The 11,828-nt window shown below is 35.4% G+C and overlaps 1 protein-coding gene across 1 annotated transcript; it reads right to left on the reverse strand.

Moving 5' to 3' along the window:
* Positions 1-4,263: 4,263 nt before the first annotated feature.
* On the reverse strand, positions 4,264-11,614 carry LOC131956153 (G-protein coupled receptor GRL101-like). The gene is made up of 3 exons (XM_059320576.1): positions 11,589-11,614; positions 5,782-6,019; positions 4,264-5,265 (listed from the first exon to the last, which is right to left on the reverse strand). The coding sequence occupies exons 1-3, from the start codon at positions 11,612-11,614 to the stop codon at positions 4,264-4,266; spliced, it is 1,266 nt and encodes a 421-aa protein (XP_059176559.1).
* Positions 11,615-11,828: the final 214 nt, after the last annotated feature.

Genomic DNA, 11,828 nt, shown 5'->3' on the forward strand with positions numbered 1-11,828 from the left:
TGTAAATTTAAATCGAATAAAATTGTTTTATAATTTCATTGATTTTTTTAGAAGTCATTTTCTACTCTTCATCTAAGTATGCGTTTTTAAATTAAGGAGGTCATAAATTCCTGATGTCCATAGGAAAAAAAAACATCTGAAACTTTAGACGTACTCCCCCTAACCCCTTATTCAGCCCCAAGGGTTGAAGTGGGGGTCACGGAAAATTTTATATTTCAACTTAAAAATTTCAACTTAATAATGTGACCGGTGTTTGTGTACAGAAGGATGACAAAGAATATATAGTGATTTATTCCCTGGAAGTTTTCTTTGGCGAAACACCGGTATTACATGTTGTATTTAGAATGTTGAGAGTATTTTCTTGTGTCAATGTGTGATAACGGGAAAGTGAAGGGGAGGTAGAATAGGTTTTTTTTAAGTGTTACGTCATTTATGGATGACTCCCAAGCCGTTTTGCCATATCGAGTTCGTCACCGCCATTTGTATTCTACTATGATCTAACTTTTTTTAAAATTGTAGTTAGACTGACCTACTTTTTATGTTAATTTTTTTAAGTACGTGTGTGGCCTACCGTTTAAACAAAAAGTAAAAAGAAAAATAGTATTTAAGTATTCGTTATTGTTGATTGTGGGTGTGTTAGCTAAAATAACAACATCCATATGCGCATCACCATTACTTGTTTGTATCTAATACTTTTTACTTGGTTCATACTAATCAACTCCAGAAACAAAACAACATTAAAACTAAAAACACGAACTTTATTCAAACTTCAAGAAATAAAACAACAAAAGACGATTTTAGTACAGATACTTTACATTTTGAAAAGACAACACATTTAGTAGACTGATAAAAATGTACATTAAATTTAAAATAAAATAGATAACGAATACTTTACAAGAAATACATTGAAATACTGACAATAAGGAACCGGTTAATGATACATTGTTTTGATGTATTAGTACCTATGAACAAATTGTTGCAGTGACAATAAAATTTTCGATTATCCAGGAATCCTTTCCCCGTTCTAGACGTGTTTCTTTCAGTGCATACACTGCTTTGTAGTAATTAATTAGCATTGTATAATCACTGTAATGGAGTGATGTGGTTTGAAGGTAGAGCGCACACAAAAGACTCAATTTCGTATCCATAGCTGGAATCCGTATGATGATACTAAGTACCTGTCATAAATTACCGAACCTAAAGACTTATTGTCGTATAAATATTGACAGCACTATCATTTTATATGCCGTAGCCGAAAAAATGGTGTATCACAAGGATGTTTCAGCACTACACAAAAGTGAGAACTGTAAAATTAATGCACAACGCTTGTTGTGTGAGTTATGTAACTTGTATTTCAACATTTTAGTACCAACAATCTTTGAAATTTATCTAGTTGAATCAAATAAGCTTTAACATTAAAACTTTCAACCCTAGGTATCGCTTTTTCGGTACTTGTTTTAAATCTTCAAGTCAGCCTTTTTTCATGTCGGCCTTTTGTCTTGTCGGCCTTGTGGATTTCGACCTTTTGTCATTCACACCTATTTGACTCAAGTTAGTTATTAAAATAATATAATTATTGCGTTGTAATACTCGAAGACTTCATTTTTTCATCGATAGTCTGTTGGATGTACAATTAGCTCAGGAGCTTAGGGGCACGGGAATTTTAGGGTCAGGAGTATGTGTTTAAAGGGTTAAGTGTCAGACTTGTAATTTGTCAAAATCACGTGTCATGCTAAAATACTATTCGAAAAACAGCGAAGTAGCATACAAATGTGAATAGGCCCACGTATGTACAGAAAACCTGAAGAAAAATGCAAATGTAACAATACAAAAAATTACAACATGTAGACACAACCTACTCTTTAATATTATCCCAACTCCTAAAATTAAGCAGATTTTTTAAGGTTTATTTTCCACTATTAATTAAAATGTAAAGAAAATATTCTTAATAGCAAAGTTTTGTGTGACGTTTCATTTGCTATATGTGAACAAAACTCTCGCCGTACAAGCAAGATCATGTGTAGATCTCAATGAAACCAATTAGTTACATCTTTTGAAACCATTGAATAAAATCAATTTTTTTCTGTTATAACATAAGAAATAATGCTAAAACAATATTAGAAGAAACATCAAAATTACATAATCATATTACGTAGATATTATTTTGGATATGTTTACATATAAAATAAAATATTGGGAAAAATAAATGTTACTTTGCAGAAAAATATGACATGATGAAACAAACCATCTCTTCTCTGAAATTAAACAACATTTAACTAGCTTTTATTTGACTTGCTTTTTGAATCTTTTGTCTTTCCTGCTACACGCTTTTAATGAACGCAACCGAGAATACTCTCGAAATTATTAGAAAAGCCAAATAAATATTGTAAACATCATGTACGATATTTTAAAAATAAATATGGTTATAAAAATGGAATCGTTTGATTTTTGTTGGAATTTACTAAAGATTGGATTTAATTGACGTTTTTAGCATTCTCAGTAACTAAGTAAAGTAAATTTTAAAAACCGGGAGTGATCTCCTCTAAACTTTCCCGAATATTCTTGTACAACACTAAGGGGCAACTAGCGATATAGACGTGATTTTTTTTATTACTTAAACTTTTTAAAATATAGAATCTCGTAGAAAAAACAATTGCGCACCAAGTGAACGCCAAACAAAATGTTTATAATAGTGCGGAATAGTATTAGTATTTTATAAATTCACCTGCGTTTTTTTTATAGAAATCACAAATAGCGTATTTTACTACTACAGTTCAACTGAAATTACTAAAAGAAATTGATGGAAGTCAGAGAATTAGATCTTATACTTACTTGTGAAATTTCATTTATCTATGTGAAACAGTACTCAGGTTACAGGCTTTTGAAAAAAATGAAAGTAAAATAAGTTCCATTTTCGGATATTGGAAATCGTTGAAAAGTTGTAACAGAAGTACACATTTGATATAATACTTTTGTATGAAATTTCAACAACCTAGCTGTATCGGTACTCAAGTTATCGTGTTCACAGACACACATATACACACACAGACACACACAGACATACGGACAAGATTCCAAAACTATATTTTTCGAATAAGGGAGGTCAAAAACGTCTTCTCGATTTTATTTTTGAACGATTACATTGCCTTTTCTACATTCAGTAAACGAGAAAGTTAATAGGCCAAAAAATACCAACACATTTGTTTTTATTTAACACAGAAATTTAAAAGAAAATGTCTAATCTTTAAAAATTGTATCGGCGAAGTTTTCAGTACAAATTACCGTGAGTTTTTATGAAGTGGAAGTTTCAGAATATCGATCACGAACTTCCTGTACAGCCAATCGATGTGTGCCTTACGAAAGGCTAGATTAAAATACATAGAATTGTTAAGAAACAAAAGTTTCAAGTCGCGTGGGGTACAACTTCTATAAAATTGATTCTAAAAAAATTAATTTATTTTCTGAATTATTTTCAGACATAAGTTTTTATTTCTAAAATTATTTTTACGGTCGCTTTGATTTCAAAATCTAAAAAAAACAACTGAGAGGAAATAATTTATCATCGGGTTAATCACCGGTGGGGCTATCTCAATTTTAATAAACCGACATAGTTCAAATTTTCCAATATAACTATTTATTCAAGGATAATGCATCAATATGCATTTTTAATCTAATTAGATATTGGGTTAGTCTATAAAAACTAATTATACAGTTTTGAAACTAAGTAAAGAAAACGAGATTAAATGCTGACGATCACTTGATTTATTACTATATTCAATAACTGAAGGTAAGCTAGACGAGATAATCCCAATGAACTGAGCTGTCGGTGACGCTAAATATAGTTTGGTCACGGTTGGTTCTCCGAGTGTCCACTACGTAAATGGCAGGCACTGTCTTTTAGAGATCGCAACCTACTGGTCGGGGTTTGATAGTGAAAAAAGGAGATAACAAGATTAAAAACTTATTAAGAAAATATACAGGTAATACAATAAGAAAATGTACAGATCCTCACAGTTAAATTTTTTATCTAAACATTCTGTTTATATAAGTTGTCAAAAACGTTACCTTAAGCGAACTGATTACGTTTGACATCTAAGTTAGTCATTGAATAAAATTAGTTTTTCTGTTATAACATGAACAATAATACTAAATTACTATTACTGAAAGAAAAAAATTAAATGTAAAGGAGTTATCGTCTTGGAAACGTTTGCACAGAAAGAACAAGAAAAAAGTAATTACCGCGTTTGAAAATCTCTAAAACAGTCAAGTAGATGGTGCATGTTGGCTGGGTGTGTCCCTCGTTTGTCCGTTCTTGAAGTCCTCCCATTTTTCGTACACAACCGGAAGTGTGTAGATAACCGGATTTACTGCCGAGTTTAGCGGCAGCACAAACACAGCCAGCCAGCCGTACGTCTGCTGACTGAACGTGTGACCACGCGCCGTCATTAGACCAATGACGCAGATAGGAAACCAACAGAGGAAATTGGACATGACAACCAGGGACAAGTTTTTGGCAACCATGATCTCACGTCTTCTTTTAGCTAAACTGTCGGGGCTACTTTGGAGCTGTGTTTTTTCTCTGGACATGGCCAGAAAGATGGCCAACTGACCCATGGCAATTAGAATAAATAAGATGCAGTTAAACACAAGGAAAACTGCGAAAGAATACGCCCATCCTGATTCTGGTTTTCTCGCAATTGGCAAGCCAAGGCACATGCCGTTAGAGGAATACACGGCCCAATCTGGGTACACCAAAGGAACCACGGCCAATACGATACCAAATACCCAGGACACAAGAAGTAAGAAATACTTTTTGAAGCGTTTAATCCTGTACGGACCAAGTGGGAACCTTATGACCAAAAACCTCTCCAGTGTGACGAGCAGCACAAACAACGCTGACGTTTCACACGAGAGAGTTGCTAGGAAACCAGCAGCCGTACAGAGAGGGCTGTGACGCCATTCTGACTCATACATGACGTAATGTCCTCGGTAGTAGACGTCATTTCCGGCAATGATAAACAGATAAACCCCCATGATAAGTTCAGATATATTGAGGTTCGTTACGAATAATCGATAACTTTTTATGATACGTTTTCTTTCAAACACTAACCTAAACACGATGACCGTCAGATTACCACACACAGACACCACAGCCAGAATCCACAATAGTATCCGCTTGACCTGGTCGCCTAGGAGATCTTCACAAGAAGAAATAGCGTCCTGTGGGGCGAAACAGAAATCCCCAGGGATACCAGGGCCTCGGATCTGGGGACAACATATGTAAAAACTGTCCCCATAAAAAGCGGAAGTGACTCTAAGTTGAGTTAGGTACTCCAAAGTTTCCTGGTTTATTTTTAACTTCGTCGATCTGACGTCGAGTGTGCTTAACATGATGCTGCCAATATTCCCGTCAGAAAAATTAAAATACCTTAGGCGGGTGTGACTAAGGTTTAACAATTGAAGTGATTTTGATTGAAAATTAAAGTTTGATATGTTTGTGAACGATAGCTCTAGCGAATTCATTTTTATAGCCACCGAATAAACAATATCTAGAGTGTGCAGTGCCAGGTTATGAGAAAGATTAAGCATTTTTAGGTTTGTCGTTAGGTAAAATATGCTTTCAGAATTGATTTCACGGATGTTGTTGTAACTGAGATCTATAATGAAAACATGGATTTCGAGTTCAGGGTCGAAAAAAATGTTCTCGGCACTCGATAAATTACAGTTGGACGCATGAAGTGCAACAAGTTCATTGAGATTACCACGTGATGCAGGACTCACATGGGATAGATCAATGCCAGACAAGTTTAAAAATCTGGCGTGAATGTCTAGTGTACTAAGACTGGTTAGGATAATTTGTTCAGGGTGAATGGCGGGGCTGATAGCACCCATGACACACTCGAGCCCCGCAGGACATGTCACGTGACAGCCCAGCTCGTCATCACCACGAGGACAATGTGCCTTGTTGTCACAAACGTGAATGGGTAAGAGATACACTGGATTTTTTACTTCCCAAGGACTATAACATTTAAAAAGATTTTCAGAAGCTAAATTAATATATTCGTCCTCGCCATAGGGACAATCTGGATACCCATCGTTAATGTTATACACAGGAATACAATAGGATGACGGACACTTATATAAACCATCCGGACAATTGAATGTGTCGCAGTTTTCTAGATGCGACAAATCCGAACAACCTAATTTAATGTTATATCGTCCTTTTAAGTAAACACAACGAGCTGTCCATGTTCTATTTTCTAGAACATTTCTACAAGAAATTTCGTTCATATGTAAGTCGTCACAGAAGACGATCCCTTGAGCAAGTTCATTTGGGTAGACACAAGGTCTATTTCCACAAAACTCCGAACAGTTGTTTTCTTGGGTAATGTTTACATTAGCTGGTAAAACTCCGTTGACAGACATCACAAACCTACACGCACGACTCGGGATTGAGAACCACTGACTCGGTAGACACGTGCCGTCGTCACACAAAGTTTCCAAGCAGACGTCATCACAACCCGCTTCATCCTCACCCCCGGGACAATCGGGGTGCCCGTCACAACGTTGATAATCAGAGAAGAAACGTCTAGTAGAATAACCTCTTTTCAAATTGCAGGGTAATTTTTGTGCGGACAATGTAGAAAACCTAATGCACATTTCCTCGTCTTTATTATCAGAACAGTCTTTGTGTCCATCACATACAAAATACACCGGAAAAGCGGTATGATTTGCACACCTCGGCGCCACATCTACTGGTGGTTTACGTTTAAAATTCGATGCAAAACTAAGTGTGCAAATAGTGTCAATACAATCAAACTCGGAGTGATTGTGGACTCTAAAAAACTGTTCATCACTCGATTTCTTAATTTCAACCTTTCTCTCATCCGGGTGATAAATCTCTTCCTGTTCACAAATCACCAGCTGTGTCTTTTTCTCAACGTGGACTTGTATGTCTGTCACGCTGTCACGTGACCGGTCAGGGCTGATCCAGACTACGTGTCTCACGAAGCTAGTACTCTTTAGATTGGTCACACCCATAGGGAAGTTGAAGGTCAATGGCAGATTATTGTCCCAATGAAACCCATATACATTACGATATCTCTTTTGAGTAAGACCGAGATAAACAAAATACTCTGTGTTATTTCCAGCCATACCTTCAAGATGTGTCTGTAAGAAATTGAATTCTGCCTTTGTTTCAAATGTAACTAATTTCGCTTTTATCAAGTCACAGAAAGATGAAACGTTTTTACGACTGACACTTCTATCCAATTCTTTTATGAAGAAACAGGATAGATTTGAGCCAGGCGATTTTTTTATCAAGGACAGCCATCCATTTAAACATTGGTTGCACAGTGTGCCTCTAACCGCGAAGTCGTTCGTTAAATCATCTGTTGCCGAAAGGTGTTGAACATTTCGTATCTTATCATCATCTAATCTGGTAATACAATAGTTGTCAAAAAGTAAATATAATTGGTAATATGTTCCTCGTGTTAAAATGTAATCTAAATATTTTTCTTCCTGACTTAGAATACAGTTGCAATTGTTGACAAATATCGCCAGACGCTTTGCGTTTACTCGTCTTGATGTGTTAAATATTTCTTCAAAGTTTAGAAGACATACACTGATGGTTCGAAGAGACTCCTCATCAATCGTTCTTTTAAAACGGCGATTTTTAACTAACCGATTTAAACCTGCCATTAACCCGTCAGTCGTGTTATAATCATCAAAGTGAATCAAAGATTCAAAGTGAAACCGGTCCACGTTATTCAACAAGTGAAGCCGTAGTCTCATTGGATCGTTGCTCGATATAGGGAAAAACCACTGGACGATATTTTTAAATCTTCGGATTTGAAGAGCCGAATCTATCCATAAATCAGAAACCAGAAGCAGGTCAATATCATCAGTTCTGCAGTCGTTCAGTGGTAGCTGGTACTTAATCGATATGGAGTTAGCTGTTTTTTTTTAAACAAAAGCAACTATATATTACAAAGTGCAGGTTAAGTATGTTTAACGCTAAAGAACAATTTTAGGAATATGTTTACTGATAAAAATTTAAACATATCAAGCGTATTTAATGAAATCAGCCAAACTTGCCAGTTCTATGATTTGTTTAAAATATTTTGCAAAGAGATAGACAAAGTAAATGAACCATTATTGTTGTTTCTTAATTTCTAATGCACTTTAAATTTTATTGCATGAAGTTAAATATCCCCAATAGTTAATAGATCTAAAAGCAATAATGCCCAAATGATAGATTAATTTCCTTAAGGGTAGTTTCGAAATTAGACAGTCTTATTATAATAAACCAACGGATCTGATGGCAAGAAAGAAATTATTGAATCGTAACCTTGTTCTAGACCAGGGGTTCCCAACCCTGTGCCCGCGGGCGCCATGGCGCCTGCTGAACGATTCGTATGTGCCCGCCTCTCTTTATTCGACAGAGACAGAATTCTTTTCATAAACATTATTTTAAAACATGATTTATTTTCAATTATTTGTTACAGTTTTAATTTTTTTTTTTTTGACTGCCTAGGTTTATAAAATAGGTTCGATACTTGTCCAAGCTTGTCTAGCGGCGAGCCAGACTGCACTATTTACGCTAGCCTGGAACGGCTACTGCCATTTGCACATCACACCTTGTACACGCAGAAAACCTTTCTTTACGTTTTGTAACTACATTTCTCTGTGTGTATGCAATTTGAAAAAAAAATGCAAAATAATTTTATTATTTTGAAAAATTTTTGTTTATTACTTATTAATACATTATGACTATAAGAAAATAAGAAAATAAATTATGTGAAAATGACAAGTTATGGAAGGAGTTTGTCGATTTAAAATAGGTGGTGCCCGCCACCCTACCGAAATTTTATAATGTGCTCTAGAGTAAAAAAAAGGTTAGGAACCCCTGTTCTAGACTATAATGCAAAAGATTAATTAATGTTAGGACTGCAAGAAAAGGGAGGGGAGTAGCTAAAGGATCAAATCCCGGAGATATATATATATATATATATATATATATATATATATATATATATATATATATATATGTATATATATATATATATGTATATATATATATATATATATATATATATATATATATATATATATATATATATATATATATATATATATATATATATATATATATATATATATATATATATATATATGAGATGATATATTTTGTTTTTTAAAATCAAATCTATAAAAAAGTTAAAATCTTACTACAAATATACAGCATTCCAAACAGAATAACCGAGAGCTGCATCTTTAAAGTAAAGCTTTAGCTCTGATACGGATGATGGCGTTGACGGGTAAATCGTTCTGATAGCGTTGCTATTTTTTACCATCAACTATAGCATAGCAGTGTTGACCATATATAGCTGAAGTTGTATTCAATATTTGATGACATGGTGTCGTATGGGGATGTCTTACAGGGGTAGATGACACTGCTGAGAGAAATGATATTTACAAACTTCACGCTCTCGAAGTCTGCATGGCTAACCGGCATACGCTTGAAAAAGATTGTGAAAAAAAACAATATTAGATAAAAAGAGAAAAGGGAGAGAGAGAGAGGGGGAAGTTAAAGACAAAGAGAGAGAGAGAGTTAGACAGAGAGACAGATAGAGTAAGAGGAAAGAAAGACAAATAAAGAGAGATTTAGCGGAATGTCTAAAGCAGGGGTCTCCAAACTACGGCCCGCGGGCCGGATGCGGCCCGCGAGGTCATTTTATCCGGCCCGCGACGATCTTTTTGTCCACTGATTAAATGTTTGTTGGAGGTGGCTGAGGAACTTTGCACAGAAAATTCAAAACTATTTGAAAAACATGTAGCTTTGTGTTACAGACATTGGTGAAAACAGTGACTCTAATAGCAAAAAATTCAAGGAAGTTCAGCAATTTTTCAATTGCAATGGATGAGTCGCTGGACAGCTGTTCCACCTCTCAACTTCGTGTGTTCATTAGAGGTGTGGGTGAAGACCTGAACATAACACAAGAGCTGACTTCCCTACAAATAATGTATGACACTGTTACCGGAGAGGATATCTAACCATAGATAGTTCAGAGACAAACAGGTTAACAACTTGACACTTTCAGCAGTGCAAGGTCTTTACGGCTGAAGCAACCACAGAGTTCCTCACGTCATTTGCATACGAGATCATTAAAGACCTCAAGCTGCAGTTTCAGTAGCGGTTTTCTGACTTCATAGGCAGAAGAAGTGAGACTGTTTCAAAGCCCATTTGAAGCAAATGTGACCAGTCGCAAAGATTAACTGCAGCTGGAGGTCCTTGAATTGCAAGAAAATGACTTCCTTAGAGACACGTTAAAAGAAGGGCAGATGAGTTTTCATACGTTTTTGCACAAGGAAGACTTTCCTAACATTAAAACATTTGCATCAAAGTACCTTTCAAATTTTCGAAAACATACCTGTGTGAATAAACATTTTCAAGAATGAAATACGTGAAGAACAAATTGAGAGCAAACGTGGACCTCGGGTGGGAGGGGGGTGGACACTTGAAATGTGTATATATTTCTATATAAATTATATTTCGTTGGGGGGGGGGGGGGAGGGAGAGGGCGTTAGATGTTCTTCGGGGGGGGGGGGGGGGTGCCACGTCCATGAAGAGATGCCTTAAAGTAGAAAATCTGGCCCCCGAACTGATATTTGATAGTTAATGCGGCCCGCGGGCTGAAAAGTTTGGAGACCCCTGGTCTAAAGGATGAATACCCAAATATTAGCTTTCCAACTAGCCGATGTAAGTATTGATAAGTCTTAATATCGAAGGTGAGATTGCCAGAAGAACGATAATATGTTTGTAAGCGCGTTTATATGACACTTTTATCTTAGTTTACAAAGTGTCTGTCCTCTGAGAAACAACTATTTATATGTACTAGCCTTTATAGGCTAAACTTTGCTCCAGCCAATTATAACCGTGTACACATGTAATTTTTAACGCATATATGTTTGTTTATTGACAATTTAAAGAGCTTTACATGAGGCTGCACTGATAACAACAGCGACAGCATCTAAAAATTAACCGACACATAACTGCCATGCCTCCATATCACGGTTCGATGGAAAAATATAATAAGCATCAGTGTCAAACTATTGACTAGAAAACCGCTTGTTTTATACTTTCCTCTCCTGTTGACCACAAACACATATGACACAATTAAAATATACTAAAAAATATTAGAATAGTATCATGTAAGAGCATATTATAGCTATTTACACCGTAAACACAACAATAGTTAGACAAACAATAACATAGACACAAAAAAATTAATGATAAACTATAAGAAATACTAAAAAAACACGACTGTTCAAATACAGCATAATCTATATTTAAGTCAGAAATAAAAAAAACCAGTATGTAGTAAATGACAATTAATTTGTACAGAATAGCTAATAGTATTACAAACACAGCTTAAAATAAGCATAGAACTAAAAATCAAACCTAATTATTTCTGAAATATGGCATGCTTTACTTGAGCGTAAGACGTTACCCACCCGATCATTAACCCTATGATGAATAAACACGTCTACGTCATCACATTTTGTAATTACCACACTGCCAATACCTTTCCATTTCTTTGCCCATAGCCATTTCCGAATCCCTAACCCTGTGTTTAACCTAAAATCAAATTTTTATCATTAATTTTCACGCCATCACTATTCTTTATTACTAGCCTTTGGAACCCGTTAGACGGGCAATACTTAGGATCTTTATCACGCTAAACATTTACACAAAGTCAGTAATGCATTTAACTGTAACGCCAGCTTTGAGAAAAAAATAATATAATTGGAAGATTAGCATGGGA

This window comes from Physella acuta, unplaced genomic scaffold (assembly GCF_028476545.2).
Source record: "Physella acuta isolate Inbredline_101_S28 unplaced genomic scaffold, ASM2847654v3 ptg001130l, whole genome shotgun sequence".
NCBI lineage: Eukaryota > Metazoa > Mollusca > Gastropoda > Physidae > Physella > Physella acuta.

Coding starts and splice junctions, on each gene's coding strand:
- LOC131956153 (XM_059320576.1), bottom strand. CDS start 11,614: ATGGCTATGGGCAAAGAAATGGAAAG. Junction 6,020..11,588: donor ATGGGCAAAGAAATGGAAAG/GTATTGGCAGTG, acceptor TAAATGTTATAG/TCCTTGGGAAGTAAAAAATC. Junction 5,266..5,781: donor CTGGCATTGATCTATCCCAT/GTGAGTCCTGCA, acceptor TGTTGTCCCCAG/ATCCGAGGCCCTGGTATCCC.